The sequence below is a fragment of the Myotis lucifugus genome, unplaced genomic scaffold (assembly GCF_000147115.1).
Source record: "Myotis lucifugus unplaced genomic scaffold, Myoluc2.0 scaffold_226, whole genome shotgun sequence".
Classification (NCBI taxonomy): domain Eukaryota; kingdom Metazoa; phylum Chordata; class Mammalia; order Chiroptera; family Vespertilionidae; genus Myotis; species Myotis lucifugus.
The window spans coordinates 741,577-763,680 of record NW_005871274.1 but is presented as its reverse complement, the minus strand read 5'-3'; the positions used below and the strand labels follow the sequence as shown (position 1 = coordinate 763,680).

At 39.6% G+C, this 22,104-nt stretch overlaps 1 protein-coding gene across 1 annotated transcript in view; it reads right to left on the bottom strand.

The window, feature by feature from the left end:
- MED13L (mediator complex subunit 13 like) overlaps positions 1 to 22,104 on the bottom strand; it is a 234,029-nt gene that overhangs the window by 8,975 nt on the left and 202,950 nt on the right. The window contains 12 exon segments of the mRNA XM_023761997.1: positions 946 to 1,122; positions 2,643 to 2,660; positions 2,663 to 2,800; positions 5,609 to 5,751; positions 5,941 to 6,191; positions 9,252 to 9,440; positions 10,871 to 11,090; positions 12,236 to 12,662; positions 13,311 to 13,503; positions 15,371 to 15,594; positions 16,136 to 16,315; positions 19,826 to 20,763. Of these exon segments, the coding sequence (XP_023617765.1) occupies positions 946 to 1,122; positions 2,643 to 2,660; positions 2,663 to 2,800; positions 5,609 to 5,751; positions 5,941 to 6,191; positions 9,252 to 9,440; positions 10,871 to 11,090; positions 12,236 to 12,662; positions 13,311 to 13,503; positions 15,371 to 15,594; positions 16,136 to 16,315; positions 19,826 to 20,763 (3,098 nt within the window).

Sequence of the window (22,104 nt, the reverse complement as noted above, 5' to 3'; positions counted from 1 at the left end):
AATTTAATTATTAAACAAAGTTAACATTGACACCATCTAAGAAAACAACAGACTCCATCTATGCAGCCAATTAGCCTCTAAATCCTGGAGGCTGATGAATGCATGTTAATAGGTGTGAACTCGCCCTGAAACTGGAGGCCTATTCCACAAGCAGATCAAAGCACCACGTTTTCATTAAGAAATTCTCCCCCATGTTATAAAAGTAAGATACTCTCACTGCAGAAAATTTGGAAAGAAAAGTACAAAAGAGGAAAACCATCACCCATAACCCAATCACCATGAACACTGGTTCTGATTCTTTTTCTCCTCTTTGTTATTACATTGTGCTCACACTATATATGTATATAGTGTACATACATATAGTGTGGTATCTTTTTACCTTCCCCCTTTAATAGGAGTAAATGCTGGCAGCTGTTAAAAATTCTTAAAAAAATGCAAATAGCTGCATAATATTGAGCATTTATAGTTATAAATAACCATTTCTTAATGAATGCCTTAATATATTCAATCAAAAAAACCCTATTAAGAATAATCAAGTAAAAAGTTGTTTTTGAACAAATTCTCCTCCCAGTGATTAGCTAAAGGCAGTTGCTATCATCATATTGCCTAGTAGTCTTCATATTTTCACATCAGATCAAGAAATATTTATTGAAAGAGTAACACCCACATACAGTACACTACCAAACAGATACTACTTTCTGTCTTTCATGAAAAACAAGAGAAAATGAATTTCCCAAAAGAGGAAAGTATTTATTTGGTATTGGTAACAGAGCAGACAAATTAAATCTTCAAAACCAAACTGATTCTCCAACCTTCATAAGCCCCTCTTCATACTTCATGTGTTATCACAACACTGAACAGCCTGCAGCGGCCCCTTGACTCCACACCCTAGCTCTGTCTCTTGTGGAAGAAGCTGAGTTCTAGGTAAACATGGTCCCCACTCACCATTGTTGGGGCTAAACCCATCTTCATTGGGATAGTTGGCTGGAGCCACTTGGATGGTTGAAGATGTTGGGAATACCAAGATGTGTGTACAAGAAGCATCTTGAGGGGTGTTAAGCTGAGATGACTGCATGTTTAGTGCAGTACTTCGGCCAAAAACAGAGCCCATTGTGACAGCATCTTTAAAAAAAAAGTATCAATTCCTTTTGTGCAGGAGTGAACAACTCCAGAAATGACGTGTTTAAGAGGATCTGAGCTGGAAAGATAGGAGTCTGACACAACTGCCATGATGAATACACATTCAAAGTTGAGCCCAAGTGTTTAAATATCTATAAGAAACTGACTCAGAGCATACAGCTACAATAACTCAAGCCTCATTTCATATTGGAAAGGTTAAGATAAAATTAGACTGAGTCTACCAAATAGGTTTTAATTACTTACATAAGAAGTATTTCTAAAAATAAATCTCCCATGTCCCTTCCTCCTGTGGTTGCTCACAAATTGTAAAGTACTATTCTCCTAAATGATACAATTCTGTAGAAATGGTACCATTCAACTAATAACTGTTATAACTAACACTTATTACATGCTTACTACATCCCAGATTCTGTGCTACATTATTTATTCGTGTCACCTCATTCAATCATCATGGCCACCTCAAGATAAGAACTATTATCCCCATTTTGTGATGAGGACAGAGCACAAAGAAAGTTTTGTAATCTGCTCAAGTGCAGGCAACAATCAATCTAAGGTCTACCGAGCAGGCCCCTGCAGGCCACCTGTCTCACACCCAATCCTATTTACCTTTATAGGGAGCGAGTGGACAGGGTCTCCCATTTGATGAAAAAAATATCTGGGTGGTAAAAACAGTCTTAAAAGTATAAAATTGCTTTGTCATAAAATTATAATAGTGTAGTTGCTAATTTGTAAATAAAAAACACCACACTCTAGCCTCGCCATCGTGGCTCAGTGGTTGAGCGTTGACCTATGAACCAGGAGGTCATTGGTTCGATTTCCGGTCAGGGTACATGCCCGGGTTGTAGGCACGATCCCCACAAGGGGGCGTACAGGAGGCAGCTGTTCAATTATTCTCATCATTGATGTTTCTCTCTCTCTTCATCTCCCTTCCTCTCTGAAATCAATAAAAATATATTTAAAAAAAAAAACACTCTGTGGCCACAATGTTTTGGCTATCCACGTACTGGTACTTGTTGAGAATTTACTGTGGTCCAGGCACTAAACTAAATGCTTCACCCGTATGTGCACCATTCATCCTCAACTATGTAAGAGAGACTCTAAATATGTTCTCTCAAGGCTGCTTAGAGATTCTGTCAAACATCTATCTTCAAAAGGATATTCAAATATGTATCTTGCTGGTGTCCGTTAATCATTTTTGGAGGGTGATCCTGATAATCTAACAACAAACTGGGGACAGGCAATAGTTATCAGCCATGACTCTAAGACCTCGCAGTCATAGCCAGAGTGTAGGCTCTCTCCAAGGTGTGGTCAATAAAGATAAGAAAATCACAAACTATGTCCCTTGGAAGAGACCAAATGGTTTCCATTTTTGAACCCTAAGTACAATTTTTCTTATAAAAATAAAAAAATACAGATACATTCTACACTTGTCTATGAACTTAAGTTTGAATGAACGAACTGATGTGATGCCTCATTAATGAAACCGACAAGAAGAGATTTACCTGGCATCACTACAAAGGACCCTGGGGCTCCATGGCAACCAGGCAGGCACTAAGGATAGAAGGAGAGTCTGTGGCAGAGATTCCACACATCCGGCACATGTCCTTGAGCCGTTTACTGATTGTCTGCAGTGAACATTCTCCAAGGAGGATACTCCAATCTGAAACCAAGTATCACAGTTATACGCAGTCTTTACAAATTCATGTTGCTGTGAGGTTTGAGTGTTTTACCAGTGTTGCCTGGTAAGTGAATTTCCAGGATTGGGCCCTACTGGGAATGTGGCTTCCCACAGGTTCCTCTCCTTGCTATAAAGAACACGGTACTTGACCTTCATTACACTTCATTAACAAAGAAATAAAGGTCTACTATTCTGTAGACTGCAGCCATGTCTGAAATGGTCTGTGAGCATCCAGGACAGACCCAGGTACTAGTAGATTTATACACTTCAGATGCTCTCTGGTGAGGCCACCAGTCTGTTCTATCCCTCCTCCTCCTTCCCCAGGTCTGGTTCTTTCACAGCCCCTATCAGCACTTTCTTCAGAGGTGAGTACCATTGGGAAAACCTGTTTTGTTTACCGCTTGCCGTAGATTGGTTGTTTCCACGAAAGGCAAGCAGCAGCAGAAGCGAGGGGGAGCCTTTCTTAGAAAGCCCCAAAGCACTAACAAACAATGGGTGTGAGTGAAGTGCTCCAAATGAAGCTGCAATAATTAGGCAGATTAAAAGTTGGCATAAATTTTCTTTCTAATATCTGTGTACTGCCCCCAAACAAATGGCATTGTATCGTCTCAGAGAGCTGTTAGGGTTATGTTAACTCTGGGAAATGAAAAGACGTGGTCACACTCCTGCCACCATGTCACTGGTGAAATGCCACTCCTGCAGGCTCTCTAGCTCTATATGTTTTCAAACAAGCAGTTCTCTCCTGAAAGAGAAGGTGAAAGGAAAAAAATTTCCTATTTCATATTCCTAATGAACCTCAAACTGAAGTGGCTGAAATAAAAGTGGCCAGGAACACAAAGCAGTATTTTTTAAAACCACAGAAAAATAAAACAGATTAAGTTTTGTATTTAAAAATCAAGTAAGAAGAAAAAGGTGGTATAGGTATTTCTATCACAAACACTCTGGTGATAAAGAACAGAAATTCACCAAGCTGACTGAAATCTACAGGCTCCTGTCTGATACTATCCCATAGAAGCAATGTGTGCAGACCTCCGGTCCCTGAAGGAAGAAGCCATGGGTCAGTAAACTGATTTCCTGTGTGCTAGGCTCTTCTCCGTGTTTTCATTCCTTGAAAGCGCATTTTCTCTCGGTCACACTTACACATTTCCCCCTCAGAGACAAGAGGAGTGTGCCCTTCTAATAAATCATACAGCGAAGGCAATGGCCTAATAATTTTGCAAAACACTAAGTGATGAGGCTACGTTTTGATCCCCTCTTCTTCTTCTCTATTATATTCTAACTTTCCCCAAGGGTTAAGAGTAGCTCAAAACCTTTAAGAAATAAGATTGACTAAAAGGCATACTAGAAGAGAAGATAGGAAATCTGACAGAAATAAAATGATGAACCCCCTAATGTAATAGGCCTCCAGGCTACTGATATCAGATTCATTATAAGTACAATAGTCTTTAAAAAATGAAAAGGGTACATACTATCTTCTATTAGTCTACAATATAATTTATTACTAAAATAATGTATGTACAATGGGTTTCTAAGAGAACACTTATTTAATACATATTATATATTTGTATAATTGCTGTAACACCCTAATAACTCACTCAGGCACTTGCTACAATGCAAGTTATATCTGTATCACTTATTTGTGGAATCCCTGAAATAAAATATGTTTCATGTAAAAAATAAATAACATGTGCACCCTAATACAAGCGTCAACAAACCATGGTCCCAATGCCAATTCCTGCCCGCCAAGTTTTTGTAAATAAAGTTTTATTGGAACACAGCCTCGCCTATTTACTAAGGTGTTGTCTATGGCTGCTCTGAAGTTACAATGGCAGAGTTTAGTAGTTGTAACAGTGACCAGCTAGCTTGTAAAATAAAAAAATATTTACTATCTGGCCCTTTATAAAGAAAGTTTGCTTTTCTGCTCTAATACACATGCAAGCACAAAACCACCTGTTTTTGCTTTTGTGCTGACCTTAGAAAGAAACCTCTCCCATCTCTAGGCATATACTGAACTTTTTATAGATGTGTCATTAATTAATAAGACTTCTGAAAGAAAGCTAGGCTTTTAAAACTGTACAAGTAGCTGCATTAGGTTAGTAAAGGAGCTGGGCTTAAGGTTTGGCAAGACAGCTGCTAGTGGTCACCTGTGTTACGTTAGTTACTTTCAGCGCTTTGTGATGGTTGTATTTATAAGAAATGATAAGCAGTTGGTATATATATCTGGGAATTCAGCTTCCAGACCAAAGAATATCAGAAAGTGGCAAGGTGAATAAAGACCGTTCCAATTTACAACCACTGGTCCTTTTAAATCAGGGTTATCTTGCTATTGTGCTGCCAAAGCAAAATCTAGAAATACAAAACTTGTCTCTGTCAACCAATAAAACAAAGAACAAAAAAAACTGAAGGCTGTTCTTATATATGACTTCTTCTATCATTAGTAACCTCTGACATAAAATCTGTGTTAAAACTGACTTGTACTTTTCTTTGAATCAATATAAAAAAAGCATTAGAAATTCTAATATACTGAGTATGCTTTTTATATTAATAAAACATTCTCTGTTTTATACAGTGGGGTTCACTATTTAAGATTTTCTTTGATTGAGTACATGGTTTTGTTGCCAATGAAAAGTTTAAAAACCAATGGTTTCTTGTACACTTAAAAGAATGTGAAAATATAATCTGCTTTATTCTTACTACCAATTCTACAATTTTCTCCCTCAGCTCAATGAATGCATCAGCTCAGCCCTTTCCCATTGTTTCTGGTGCATATTGCCTTCAAGAATTTCTCACCTTTAAGCTCCCCATGGCCAAGACGCCCGAGCCGCCCAATAACAACTCTCCAGGGCAGAGAGGTCATTTGGACAATGCCTATGCACCATTCCCATAACTTCTGCAGTCCGATTTTACGTGCAGACACTTTACTCTTCCGTGATCTAAACAAGAAAAAAATGGGGAAAAGGTCCCCAAATGAATCAAAGTTATCACTCGGACAAAACCAACAGGATTCCAAAGAACCCACCCACACAGTACCCAATGCATTTAGAAAGAGAAATGAGAAAGATTTATATCTCAAAAAGGCACAGCATCACTTTACATGCACCACAAACACCAAGGTTGCTCACCTGTTTGGTAAAGCAATATTTACAATGCAGGTTTCTAGTAACTCCCCATGGAGGTCAGTGCAGGAAGCCAAAAGCCAGCGCTGATCATGAGACAAACAATAGCCCACAAAGAGCACATTGTATTTCTGGCTCGCTTCACCAAGTATCTCTCCCAGCTCTGTCTGCTTGTCTTTGTTTGGGGCCTCTGTCTGCTTGTCTTTGATTGGGGCCAATATAAAAGGAGGGGAGTAAAGCTGGATTGGGCTGGGCCGCTGAAATCAAAATCAAAATCAATATCAGTACAAAGCCACTCAACTTCATGTTTACAACACAACCCAGAGCAGCACTGAATGAAACCAAGAGGGAATAATGGTAACAGACTGCCCCCCACCAACACCATATATATAAACAGCAATGATAACACAGGCACCGAAAAGACTGTTTAATGATAGAAGCTAGGGCATCCAACCAAACCAATATTTCCTTATTAAAAGAAATAACTATTTTAGAAAGTAAACTGGCCCAACTTCATTAGTCATTGGAAAAGTGGAAATTAAAACCATAATGAGACACCACCACACACCCACCAGAATGTCTGAAATAAAAAAGACAGACAACACCAAGTATTGTTCACAATAGTGTTAATCATATTAGCTGCAAACAGAAAATGGCCTAAATACCCATCAACAGTACTAGTAAGATGGATGATACATTGTGATATAGACGCACAACCAGAATATTAAACAGCAAAGGAAATAAAAAAACTACCACTGAAAGCAACAAAAAGGATGAATCTCAACACTGAATAAAAGAAGCCAGACACAAAAGGTTATAAATTATATGATTCAATTTATATAAAAGTCAAAAAATAGACAAAACTATGTTGTTATAAGTCGGAGTAGTGATTACTGCTGGACTGACAGGAAGGGACCAGAAGGGAGAGCTTTTGGGGTGCTTGTTACATGGTATGTTTACTTAGTAAAATTCATCAAGCAGTACACTTAGGATTACTTTTCAGCTTGTATATTATATTTGTGTGTGTGTGTAATTTAAGAAATCAAAGCAATAGCTGTTATCCAAGACAAACATTTTAGATAAACTGTGACAAAATTTAATCATCGACTTTTCAATATTTAATAAACAACATCTATGCTATGACATGGATGAACCTCAAATATTATGCTAAATGAAAAAAGCCAGACATAAAAGACGATATATTGTATGATTCCATTTATATAAAATGTCCAGAACAGGCAACCCATAGAGACAGAAAGTAGATTAGTTGTTGCCAGGAGCTGGAGGAAGGGCAAAATGAGGAGTGACTACAAGTAGGTATAAAGTTTCTTTCTGGACTGATGAAATGTTCTAAAGTTAGGCAGTGATGATAGCTGCAAACTCTGTGAATAAACTAAAAATCATTGAACTATGTAATTTTTAAAAGCTGATTTTTATATGTGAATTATGTTTCAATAATTAAAAAAAAAAAGAGTCCAGTCAAGGCTGCCTGAAAAGTTTTGTGTGAAACAACAGGTTAAGTGTCAAATATATGAGGTGCAATAAAAAAAGAAAAATAAATATCTGAGATGCAATAGACAGCTTGTGATAAGTACTAGGTAACATATTCTTCCCAAACTCTGTTTTTAAGATGCTGGATGTTCTATGAAAAACAAAAGTGATACTAGTGGAAGATTTCTTCTAAAACTTGCATGATAAATACTAAGATACAGTCTTCCTTATGTGGAAACGTGCTTGCATGAGACTGTACCACTGTGGAGAGTTAGACTTCCCAGAAGCAGGGGCCTGGTGGTTTGGTTCCCCACCCGCTGCATCCTCATCACCTAGTACAGGGCCTGGCGCACAGCAGACACTCGGCTTTGTTTAATGAATGAAAGGCGGTATTCTAGCTGCAGACTGAGGGAGAGGCAGCATTTGGCAATTCATCATTACTGCAATGCAAGTAAAAATGTACAAACCTCAGTAACTATTCATAACGTTTGGTTTTCTTTTGTTTTTAATAAACTCAAGTGATTTATTTCTCTCTTCCTGTTTCAAAGCAAAAGGGAAAAAAGCAAATTTTTTCACTTATTTTCTTCTAAGCCTCACTTTATCTCATAAACTCCTGATGGCGCTCTGCCACAAAGTTATAATCTTTAAAAATGTTACATCATGCCTTGGGATATCCTTTACTCTCCTCTATGAAAATGCAGAATACTATTAATTACCATTTGAAGTTGTGATAAATTCTTATCAAAGCATAAGAAATGACTGCATCTGAACTGTGGAATAACCACAAGAAGTAAAAAAATTAAGTTTATAAAGAAATGCAGTAACTCATAATTTCTGAGACAAAATAAGAAACAGAAAAAAAACTGATTTTTTTAATTTTAGAAAAGCTAATAGAGAAAATAGATGAACTGCTCACAAAAATAAAGATTCAAACTCAAAAGAATAAAACTGCCAAATACAGAAATTTTATATAATCCAGAAAGAATGTAGGTTGTCAGCTAAGCAGCTTCCTCTCCTGGGACCAAGCTGACGTGAACCAAGTTACAACAAATGCAGTATTATCTAGAGTTGCATCATTTTTCCATTTCTAAGTTTTTACTTATTGAAGGGAAAGCATTTTATAGGGTTTTCAAAAACCCCCCCAAAACACAAACACTCTTTCATTACCAACTAAAATCAGCAGTTTTGTTGGCTTTCACTAATAGGCAATCTTCCATGCAATACATTTGTGGGAACTACCTTCTGAAGGCTTTGAACATGTTAAACTTTGCCCTGTGCATCTACCTTCAGTGAAAGGAGGTTAGGAAAACAACAGAAGTGCACAACTTGTTTAAAACAGCTTGGTTTTGGTGTTTTGGAATCCCCATGAGGTGCGTATCTGTGGGAGGTAGTTACTAAGATGGAGAGAAAAAGCATTCATTTGTAACAGAAGCCCTGAGAGGAGAGGAGAAGAGAAGAAAGCAGTGCATCAGAAAAGGAGGGGCCCTTATGAAATAAACACCCACACAACTGCTGATCAAGAGAGAACTGGAGAAGGTAGAAAGTTAGTGACTGAAGACACAGATTAGGTTCAAAAAATAAAGAACAAGGTAAACATAGGAGAGGCAAACATAAGTAAAAGTAATAAACATATTGTTGCCTTAGGTCCTAGATCAAAAAATAGCAAGAGTTTGCTTGCCTCTTTCTCAAAAAACTTTACGGGTTCAGAGGAGTCTCTCTCTTTTATTTGACTTAAGGATTTAACTACTATTCTTAAATAAAGGAGGAACAAATTCAGCTACCGACTCCCCTGGCTTTCTGCAAAGGTCTGCCCTGCTACTACCCACCTCCGGATTCTTGAGGGTCATCTCAATGCTGGCGGCAGGCCCGAACCCTGTGAGGGACTTAATGTGGATCTGTGTAGGCAGAGGTCGCCTGCACTGGCAGTACACTGAAAATGCCATGGACTTCAAGTATTGAATGTAGAAAACTTGTTCATCCTTCATTGTCTGCAGCATGGACTGGCAAGGCACAATCTACAGACACAAACACAAATAAAACTAGAAACTGAGATCAAACATGCTAACAAGAAAGTTGAAAATGAAATGGCAGGAATTCTTAACTTGAATGGGGAAGAGAATTTTAGTTGTAAAATATATGAATGCCAAACATAATATAATCAATCTTAATTCCTTTCAGTGACATAAAATCCTGTATTCCAAATGTACACCAGCAATTTAAGAAGAGGTGCCACTGTGTTGGTCAAGTTACACTGTCACTTAGAAATAACCCTGCTCCTATTTTAGGGGTAAATTATTAATGTACTGTTTCTATGTCCCCAATTTTAAAACTTTTTAAAATAGATTTATCATTTATATACACACACATAGAGTGCATAGCATCTTTGGAATTATTGTCTAATCATTTGAGAAACAAATGTCAAAACAATAAAAAACTATTAACAACCTATTCTGGTAACTTTAATTTTGACCTTTTAATTCTATAAGATACTTTATTTAAAGTAACAGTAAAACAAAACCCAAGCAACTAAGGCACTGTTTTCTACCTATTAAATTATAAAATTAAAAACAATTATTATGCCGTCAAGCTGTCAAGGGTGCGGTGAAAATGGGCATGCTCACTCATGATGAAAAAAGTGTAAGCAAGTAGAACTTTTTGGGAAAGGAATTTGACAATGCTTATCAGAATCTATAGCTAGGAATCTACTTTAAGAAATGACCTGAAATGTGAGAAAGATATTATACATGAAGATGTTTGTTATGGCTTTATTTATAATAGTAAAAAAGTGGAAGCAAATTAAGTAACTGTACAGGCATGATTAAAAAAGATATGCAGTCATTAAAAATGTTACTGTGAAAATTTTAAATAACATGAAAAAGTATTCATGAATAGCATTAAATACAAAAAGAATATCCTATATAATAAAAGGCTAATATGCAAATCGACCAAACGGCGGAACGCCCCGTCAGTCGCTCAATGCAGGAGCTGCCCCCTGGTGGTCAGTGTGCTCCCACAGGGGGAGTGCAGCTCAGCCAGAAGCTGGGCTCACAGCTGGTGAGCGCAGTGGTGGTGGCGGGAGACTCTCCTGCCTCTGCGGCAGCGCTAAGGATGTCCGACTGACGGCTTAGGCCAGCTCCCCATGAAGCCGTCAGTTGGACATCAGTCAGTCCCTCCCCCCTGGACTGCAAGAAGGTGCAGGCCAGGCGGAGGGACCCCCCCCCCCCGAGTGCACAAATTTTGTGCACCGGGCCTCTATTAAGTTATATTAAGTGTGATCTCAACTGGGTAAACAAACATACAGAAAAAAGGCTAGAAATACACCAAAATGGTAATGAAGGCTGAATCGAATGTACTTCCAATTATTTAAAAAATCATGAACTTGTATTTACTTTCATATACTAGTAAACAACAACAAAGGCAAAAAAATAAACTTGCAAATACTTACCTGGAGAATAAAAGAATTTCTCATATGCTCAGGTAAATTATCCAGCATCTCTGTGTAGCAGCGCATCAAACTCAACAGCCAAAAGTTTCCAGAGGTAGAGTCTTCCTCTGCAGTGTAGGTGAAGGGGTCCACCATGTAAATGACAACAGCTGGAGGATAGGCCTGGCTGTCTGCGGAGTCAGGCTCCGTGGGAATTCCTATTCTCTCCCTCTCTGTAACACTGCAGAGAAAGTCACTTATGAGATGCAAAAGTAAACATAAATTATATAAAAATAAAGTCAAGTCTAGTGCACACTGACTCCTTGGGCAATGATTACAGATGAAATGTAACATTAACATGTGTCATATTACTGAAATAAAGGCAAACCAAGCCAGTTAGCACCCAAGATAGATATAAATGACAGTAACTGCCTCTAAATGGGAGATCTTTTTCCTGTAGCTGTATTCTACAAAGATGGTTTATAATACTATTATATTAACAGTAATAGCTTACTTTTATCCATATATTATATTCATATAGTAACAAATATGTTAATAGTAATAGCTTACTATTAAGCTAATCTATATATATATATATATATAAGTGTAATATGCAAATCGACCGGGTGGCGGAACAACTGGTCTCTATGATGTGCACTGACCACCAGGGGGCAGACGCTCAATGCAGGAGCTGCCCCCAGCCCGTAGGCCCCAATTGCCTGATTGGGGCCTGCCAGCCAACCTCTCAGTCCCTCCCCCCAGGTTGGCAGGCTCTGATCACCCGACGGGGAACAGGGAACTGGGGGTGGGTGGCAGCGGACACGGATGGTGAGAGGTGGAGCCAGCTGCCAGCAGCTGGGGAAGATCGACCCTGATTGCAGGCCTGGCCTAGGGACTGTGCACAAATTTCATGCGCCAGGCCTCTAGTAAGTTTAATAATAAATTAAATAGGTAAGTTAGTTTATAAGAAGTCTCATATTTTTAAAAATATATATTTTTATTGATTTCAGAGAGGAAGGAAGAGGGAGAGAGAGAGAAAAACATCAATGATGAGAGAATCATTGATTGGCTGCCTCCTGCATGCCCCCGACTGGGGATTGAGTCCACAACCTGGGCATGTGCCCTTGACCGGAATCAAACCTGGGATCTTTCAGTTCGCAGGCTGATGCTCTATCCACTGAGCCAAACTGGCTAGGGCAAGAAGTCTCATATTTCTTAACACTGAAGCTGCTGATTAATAGCTGTTATTTTCTCTTGTGAAGAAGAAAATCAGAGTCCTTTACTGGATTTAGAGACTCTCGAGGTTGATGGGGAGAGAAGGGTATAGAAGAAAAGTAGATAAGAGTCCACATGGAAGCCACCCACCTCAATCAATGAGTAACATACCTTTCTTGTCCGTCCTGTGAGGGCTGAGAGGAGCTCTGCCCAGGCTCAGGGTCTCCACCACAGCCTATGTTCCCTTGCGTCCTATCAGCAGAACTGGCCCCAGTGCTGGGGTTCTGCCCTCCAACACTACCACTGAATCCTGACGAAGAGGTAGTGCCTAGCTGGCTAACGACGGGAGCAGAGGCAGACGATGAGACCGGTGGCACGGTGGAACCAGATGTGGAACTACTTGCTGCAGGGTTCGCAGAACTGCCATTGGAGGTGGGATTAAATGCACCGCCAGCGGAGGGAGCTGCTGACCCTGCATTTGCAGCTAAAGGCCCAGTGTTCCCAGGAGTAGCTTGTCCCTGTGCTGCTGCTGGTGGGGTCTGGTACTTAGGTGGCGTCAACAGGCTGCTATCGAGCTGCAGAGTGGCTAAATAAGGTGCTGAAAGAATATATGCAGAGCGACATTAGTGAGGTTCTGCAGTGTTAGACAAAAGAAACTCAGAATGGTCACTTTTTTTAAAACTATGCTTTCAGGCTGCAATATTCTGGTTACGACACCCAAAATGCCATCTCCACACTTGAACACATGCTTATATATCACACAAACACAGAAATGGACATGGAAATACTTATTATAAATACTGGAAAAGAACCTTGCTTGAAAAGAAAGAAAATCATTTATGACATTTCCTTTCAGACTGAATCCATAGGCCATCACTGAAAAATGGGAGACCAGCCGTTGTGGTGTATATTATGCTCTTATGCATAGAGGGCTTTACAAGCTTCTTAGATTTTCTTGTGAATCTGGGTTAAAATTAAGCAGTTAATCTTAAGTCATGCTGCTAAGTTTTTGAACTCTGGAGTAAATTAGATATGACTTCTTTAGGCAACTTTAAATAGCTTTTAAAGAACATACATGCACATGAAAGTTAGCATTTAACTAGAATGCAAAAATTAGATCTAAATAAACACAGTAGTGGAACATTAGACAAAAGAAATATAATGTTGCACCCTAACAGGTGTGTGGGGGGTGCAATTTGCTATTTTCTCTCTCAAATTCTACTTTTCCAAACAAATTCCCATTTACCTAGGTGATGGCGGCAAACTTGCGCATAAAGTTTGAGTCTGGAATGATTGTCATTCTCCTCGCTGCTCCACGGCTGGTTAAACCACTCACTCACAAGCTCGTCGGTCAGCTTCTGTGCCACGGTCTTCCCCACACGCATGATCCCATCACGTAGCACTTTGCAGATGGGCTTGTGCTGCCCAAGCCTACACATCTGATACCACAAACAAGACCATTACTTACGACAGAACGCATCACCTTGTTCAGCACATAGTGTTAGCGAGGCACATTCTGTACCATAAACATGGAGGCATTTTCCTTTTTCTTTTTAGTGTGACCACATGCAACTACACCAACATTATAAACTGGTCCTATTCGGTAATTATTATGTACCCTGGTAATACTGCTGTATATTTCTCCAAAACCTGGAGTAGCTGCTCTACAGAAAAATAAGTGTTTCTTCTGAAGAAATGTTTCTGCAGCCCAGCCCATTCATTCTTCCAGCCTGAGGAAAAACTGCGGAGCACTGACTGCTATGGGTCAAAAAGGAACTAACAGGTTCCTGCCTACTAAGGCTAACCAAGACATCTGTCCACTAAAACCTATTAAGGAATCCCCACTCATAACATTTTCCCATAAGACAGCATTAAAATGCATGGGCCATCTGTTAGATTGTTACAGACATTTGGAGATCACTAATAGTAGAGGCCACGGAAATGCTGATCACTTTTATAAAGTAAATGGTTGTTTTAGCATGAGATGCTGTTGTCAATTTCTAGGATACTAAATGGCAGATAATTAATATGCCTGCCAAAAGTAAACTACTTAACTACCTGCTCACCAGCATGAGAGCCCATATTATTATCCCTTGCTAGAGTTAATGAACTGAAGGCTTACCAAGGCCCTACAAAATCTTAAGCAGGTATGTATTGCTGCCAAATGAAAGTTCTTAAGATCTAAAAGATCCGGCAAGCCTTTTATGTTTTGTAACTTATGTGTAGGCTTCATTCAAGAGAATGGCTGGGCTTTGAAATTGCTTAGACAAGTTTTCTGTGTTAGGGTAAGTATGACTTAATATTATTTTGTATCCATGGGCCAGGCACTGTTTAGAAACTACTGTATCCAAGGGTTTCCTTCAGTGGCTTAACTGATGCATTACCTAATACGTAGCATCGCCTCATTTCTTTGCAGCAACACATACGTCTACTACTTCATGTGTACTCATGTTTATAGAAAGTGGATGTTCTGCTATGGAATATTTTTGAAACTCAACTTGGCATCTTATTTAACAACCACATTTGTAATACTTATAATATGCCTGTCACAGTTCTAAACACTTTACAAAATCTCATTAACCAATGTCACCCCAATAAATGTAATAAAAAAACTTATTTAATTTAATCTTGCCAAATATGATATCAGAAGTAAAAAGTACAAAGAACTTAGTGTGTGTGTACTTTGGCAGAAGAAATGTGGTACTTTCTCTTCAAAGACAGACATGACTCTAATTTTTCAAAAGTAACAGGAATTTATGTACTGAATATATAAAATTATCTACCTGGCTGTTACATTATGATGGTGATTACATTCTTAATGTGTATCAAATTTTCAGTATTAAGATGAATGTAGTGTTAAACAAAACATAACAGGGGCATGATTCATTAAATGTATCTTTTGATTTAGAAATTTTCAAGCTGAACATTTTTATACAGTTCTGCCCTCCCCACAAAAAGAGTAGCCACGCCTCCTTCTTGCACAGCTCATCTTCTGACTGCCCTTTCCCCTGGTGAACAATCCTTTCCAACCTGAACACATCAATGGGGGAAAACAGCTAACAGGATTTAAGATGTGTGGTAAGGCTAGTAAAGGAAAGTCTTCTAAATCTAATGAAATATAAAGCAAGATGGAAACGCAATTTATTCCTAGAAAAACTTCCCAACTTAATTTTTTCCTTCATCTTCCAACTAATTGCAAATTTTCTTTAAGATCTACTTTGAAGAGATTTATTCTTTAAAATTTAGTCATAACCAGAAACAATATGAGGACTCATGTCAAAGAAATAGTTTCCAGGTCTTCCTCACCTCATATACAGCGCTCAAGTCCCTGAAGAAAGTTTTGGCTCCTTCGAGCAAGGCCTCATTTTCTGGACACACCACAATATAGGCAACATCACGGTGGCCCCCATATGGGTCCAACAACAGCCTCTCCCAAAACGGCAAGGAGAATGGCGAGATGGTGAGGAAGTCTTTGTCATAGCCTACCAGCAGGGTGGGGATGGGCAACGGCTCAGGAGACTCTTCTGAACCTAAAACAACAGTGCAGTTTAGGAAGGGGCCTGGGAGTCTGATTCCCACAGCTGAACCATTTGGAAGTTCCTGGTGCCCTCGTCTTAATTCTGGCAGCAGAGATTTCACTGTAGGTTGACATGATATTCTCATTAAATGGCCCCTGATGAACAACTTAATTAAATGAGTCTGAACATGTTCTAATGGTTCAATTGGAGGGCAGAGCAGAAGTTGAAGGTCATTTTGCAGCAGCACTACGTCACTTCCTCTGAGGTAAGTGTCATAATCGGGGCCTTGACAAAACCAGTTCAGAAGTTCATCCAAATGAAAATGCCACGAAGACAAGGAAGAGGAGACTCTAATAAATGCTCTACTTAGGGATTATTTCCCTCATTGACCCTGACTATGCCACCAATGTTTAGAAAGCTTAACTCCAATACTGACTTTAGGAAAACAAATATAAACTTAAGACTATTTTGTCAGTGAATCAAGGACTTGACTAAAGCTGCTTTCCAGGAAACAGAAAGCTGAGAAGGCACGCAGACAGGGAGGAGACTGTACCATAGGTGCCCCGGCCTGCCATTTTGTGGAACTGCTGCCACGTGAGCGGTCCCTGCACGTGCTGGATGTTCTCCCAGGTCCTGCCCGTGCGCTTCTTCTGGATGGCGTCTTGGAGAAAGGGCTGCAGGGACAACAGCATACGGACCACATCCTGGGAGGAGAGCATGCTGATGTCCAGCACTGGAACAGACAGTAAGTGAAAATAAATGGAAATCATAAAGGACGACTAGACTGGCGCTCTCCTCTTTCTGGCCATCACTTTGGACCTCAGTTATAGTCCATGACAAAGACATTATTAGTGGTAGAGTCTATTTTTAGTTGACTCTAAAATACTTGACTCAGGAGACAGAAGGAAAGAAATTCTTCTACTGAAGTGAAAAAAGTAATTTATTATTTATTATTGGAAAGAATACAATGGAAAATAGGTTACTCTATATAAGTAAAGAGGTTAACTATAGAACTGCTTAGGAGTGGAAAGATGGATAGGCCTGGCTTTTTAAATCGTATAAACCTGTTTCCAAGTTGCTTACCAGGAAAGAGAGCTGCAAACATTTCTTAATTATTGCATAACTTTAATTTATAAACATCAATGGTTAGATTATATGATGAGTGGGGAAAAGGAACTTTAAGGTTTTGAAAACTTTAAAAAATGCTCTTACTATAAAATATTTTCACAAAATGCATATCGAGAAAGAAAGCCTTCCCTGCAAGGAGAGGTGCCTGAGAACAGCAGAAGCAGTGATACGACTGGAAGCCCTGTGCACAGAGGAAGGGCGGGGACTCATGGCTTCTGAACAAACACTCTTCCTTCCAAACTGAGTTGTGGAAGTTGTAAAGATCCTTTTAAGATATCCAGGTAAAGGAGGGGTCTTCACCAGCAATTTGAAAAACTTCTGAAACTCTATGCAAAACTGTGCACGCATACGTGCATGAACATATGTGCATTTTTCCCCAGGAGAGAAGGGCCATAATGCTCATCAAATTCTCAAAACAACCAGACGAGCTAAATAATTTTAAGGTGATCAGCTCTCAATCTGCACAGCTGGGTTCCTGAAGACCTTTCCTCTTACTTTTCTACTATTAGGAAGGGGCATGGATGGAAATCTAAGGTTTACCTACCAAAGAAATCCGAGACACAGTGCTGAGGGTTCTTAAGACATCTTTAGATTATGTCCTTACATCAAACACAGTTTGCAAATTGGTGGCCATAGTTTTTGTTGTTGTTGTTTTTTTTTTATTTGGGGGGGGGGGGGAGTAAATCTCTCCAGGAAATTTCTTATACAAATCTGGATTTCCAGTTTCTCTTGACAAATTGGGAGACCTGGCAACTTGAGCTGAGATCCACACTCCTGCACAGCCCCCACGGGCTGGAGCCGAGGAGCAGCTGCCCCTTCAGACAGTTCTCCACGGTTCCTCCTTGGCTGCCTGCCTGAGACTGAAGCAGTGTTCACATCTTTATTTCCAAGCGTGTGCTTCTTTTTTTTTCTTATAAGTAAAAACAAACAAACAAAACACCCAGTAAAGTACTTCTTACTCTATCAAAAGCAGGAAAATGAGAGACTTAGAGAACCAGATTAAAAGCAGACACAGTTCTTTGTGAACCCTATTTCTGTGCATATAAAATAGAAAGTGTGCTGTGGAAGGACACAATTCAGGGCATTGCTTTGTGCAAATCTGGATCCCGCATCATTCATTTACATGACCTGTCTGCTACATCCAAGCATCTGAATTTGGAACCCTCGCCTTCCCTACAATAAAAGGTGCTATTCTTCATATGCAAAGATGGCACTACTGTTCCTCCCACACAGACTGCTTTTCTGTCTGAAGGCCACTATCTAGTTAAAAGGAACCATCAAGATAATCATCCACACTTCTCCAGGGGAAAGACTCCACTTTCTTCATAAATTCATCCAACAGACATTAATTAAAGGTCTGATAAGTATAAGGCACTCTGCTTAAACCTAAGCAGTCATAAAAATAAGTATGACTTGAACACTTCCTTAGGAGTTTCCACTTCCAAGAAGTCTCCCTGCTTAGCCTGCTCAGAAAACACCTGCCACTCCCTACTCCACTGAACTCTGTCCTCTGAACATTCTTTTATTATTCCAGAGTTCAATTTAAGAAGCTCATATAACCTTGTCCCTATAGGACTGAGAGTTGTTCAGAAGCAGGGTTCCTGTTTCATTCATGTAACCCTGCCAGCCTGGCCTCTGTCCCTCCCGCTTCTACAGAACCAGCTCTCACGATGGGTACAAGACGATCCTTACCTTAAAAGCTCAGCTGCACTTTAATGCTTGTTGACCACTCTCTTTCTTGAAATGTGGTGACTTGGCAGATTTCACCAAAGCCTGCCCCAGGCCCTGCCCTCATTCTGTGCTCTCTTCTTCAGGGAGCTTCCCTCCTCCCCTGTGCCCCTGTCATCATCTGCGTGGCCCACTACTCTCTTCCCCTGAGCTCTAGGCCCATCAAGTCCCAAGCGTCTACTCCACATCTTTATCTCAAAACTTCCAAAACTCAATTTATGAACTTGCTCCTCAAACCTGGTCTTCCTCCAGTCCACCTACCTATCTTTGAATGACACCACTGTCTGTCCAGGTATACAAGTCACAAACCTGGGTGTCATGTTTAAGATTTTGCTCTCCCTGAACACCCAAGTTCAACCTAGTACCAAGTCCTACAGTACTACTTCCTAAACATCTTTATAATGCTTCCACTTATTCTGCGTTTTCTTTGCTAGGACGCTAATCAAGCCATTGTTTCTTATATGGTCTACTGCATTACCCTCCTAGTCTCCCCAAATCCACTCTGCCATTTTCTAAACCACAGCCCACATTAGGGTCAGAATACATTTTTTCTTTTTTAACACAAATCTGATGAAACAATTACACAAAAGCATATTATCACTAAGCATTACAAGTGGTGAAAGCATGAAGGAGGAGAGGAATGCTGGGCTGGAGGAAGACTTCCTTGAAGAAGTAACACTTTGAGATCTCAACCATGAGTATAAATTAACTGTCCATTATCCAAAATAGATTAGAAATTCCCGAGGGCACGTACCTTATCTCTTTCAGTCAGCATTTTATTCCCTAGTATGCACCACGTTATTGATAATGAATGCATAAGGGAAGGAGAGAGCAAGTTGCTTGACACTCTTAAAGCTCAACTCCAAAAATGTTTGTCAACTCCAAAAATGAGCTTTTAATAGAAGAGCCAGTGACATGACCAGTAACCACAGGACAAAGTAAAATGTGATCACTGTTACAGAGAGAAAATACTGAGAAAACAGAGGAAGAAGAAAATGACTTGTAACTGGGTAGAAGACTATATGGAAGAAGTAGCATGAAAACTTGACCTAGACGAGTGAGTGGGTTTAAACATGAAAGGCTGTGCAAATTATACTCTTGATGACTTTGATACTCAGCAGTCATAGGCTTCCAATATGAAATGCCTCTATGAATTAATAAAGAGGAAATTTCCACAAAGCAAGTATTCCTCTCCAAAGGTGTTTCAATATAAAACATTCTCTTAGTCCTTAAATTTAGGATGATATCAACATAGTGCTCACTTTAGCTATCTTATTTTTTAAGAAATGAAATTTAAAATTTTGTCAGAGAAAAAGTAAAGAAAGTGTGTAAGCCACCATCACGCCAAGCTCGTCTCCAAAGGGCATTACTATTCTGGGACACCTACCGTTGCTATGAGGCCAAGAGTGCACAGTGGCACTTCTCACCAGTGCTTCATCCACTTTTCCACCTGTGGGATTATCCACATATTGCCGCCCTTGCTCCAAGGCATTAAAGCATTCCGTCCAGTAATCATTATTATCTGCTTGCACCCGGTCGTAACTCCAGCTTACGCAGGGAAGAGTTTGGCGATTGTTCGAGGAAATGTAGTCCAGGAAACTCAGTGAAGCAAAAGGTTGTGTGTGTTGGTTCTGGAGGAGGAGGAGAAGGCTTATAGGTGGCTCCTGGGGTTTTCTGGCTGCCTCCATCTGAGGAAGGAAGGTGGTCTGACACATCATTAAGCGCCTCTCTGCAGCCTGACCGATATCAGAATTCTTCCCAAAAATATCCAACTCATCTTCCAGGAAGAGTCCCGAATTGTAACCAAGTTTGCGATTCATAATCGCACTGAACCCACAGGTACAGCGGTACTGGTCCTCGTTGGAAGAATCGGGGATGTAAAGCCCGACATCTGCCCCTTTGATGTTCATGTTGCAGGCACAGATGCAACAGCTGTCAAAGTTTCTGTCTTTAAAGATATTCATCACAGAATCAGAGAGAATCAGGGTGACATAGAGACTGTGGGCTTCTGGAATTGGCTGCATGGTGGCAGGCTCCACAGAGTTAAGGGGCCGCGTGGTAGAGGGGGTAGAGGCTGGTGACCCCTGATCGGTACTGTCATATTTAACAGACCCTTGACCACTGGCAGTGCCCCCACCTCTGGGAGTTCTTGGGGTCCTGGGGGTTCGTGGCGTGGGGACAGAGAAGCGAGGGGTTGCTGGCGATGGCAGAACTCCTGCTCCACTGTTGCTGGCTGGGGCAGTACTGTTCAACGTCACTGGTGTGTTCATCTGTGGTGTGTTCAGATAGTCTGGGTCTGCTAGGCTCCCGACGCTAGGCACATTGCTGCAAAACACAGACAGCACCAAGTGAGAATCAAAGGCAGGTTGCAGAAGCTGGAATACACACCTATCACTCCGACCTAGGTTGTGCATTTCTTATCATTTATGTGTGTTATCATTTGGTGTACTCAACTTTCTCTTTAAAAAAAAAAAAGATTCAAAAGAGTCAGTGCAGTATGTGGGAAAGCAAAAAGTGAGGAATGAAGAAAAAAAATCAATATGCACTTTCCTTTTACTCATTCCACATTGAAGCAATCCTCATCTAAATCTTTTGAGGAAACTTTTAGTATTTTTATAGAAAACATGATGTTGGATTTGGTCAATGTAATTCTGAAAAACTGTAACTACGAAATGGAACTTGAACATGAGTTCAGGTGCTAAATTAGGTAGAAGACCATAGGATGAAATTTCCATCTAATTTGCAATTACATTTTTGTCATTTTTTGAAATTGAAAGTCTGCCAGCATACTTGTTCTCTGAGGCTATAATCTATATACGATTCTAAAGTAGTTATAATCAAATGCACAAGAAAATTTAACATTTTCCTAACTTTCAAAATGCAGTCCTATCTAGGCTTGCATTTTATTAGTAATGTGTGACCATGAGGGAATTCTATTTTAGGAAACCCATTGGCCGGAACTACACTACAGTTAATAAAAATATTACATATGCTGCTAAGAGGCCTTAGTATTAATTAGGTGATTGCACAGAAGTACACATATTGTATTATAATTCCCAAACTTGTAAGATTTCTGTGGGATGGAAGGCAATTCTAGTTCACTTATTAATTTCAAAATGCTATGCATTACCTATAGCACAATTACTTTCAGTTCCCAGAGACTTGAATGCATTGCGCTATTTTCTCATAAGCAGTGACTTCTTTTTGGAATAGCCACATAGAAAACAAAATAGTATCTGCAATGTTCTACTGTTTTATTACTGCAGAAAATTTTCTTAATGAACATTCTTACAGATATATGTAAACCAGCATATGAGACCATTCTTTCCAATTAGAAAAGAACACAGATTTTTTTAGTGCTTAGTATTCTTTTGAAATCTATTAATAATGTACTTAAACTAATGTTCCTCCAATAAATTACATATTCATTCACTTATAATTTGAAAGAAAAATATCATAAAGTAATGGCTCTTCAAATAATTTTCTTGTGATTTTTAATTAGCTATGCCTAAACGACCAGCCTGAAAATCCAAATCAGGCACTGTAAAGATATTTTAAATTAGAGGCACACTGATATCTTTGAATACAGATAAAAAATGACCCAGAAACCTTGATTAGCAATCATTGCTATCTCAGAGACCAAAATAATGTGTGTAGTAATGATTT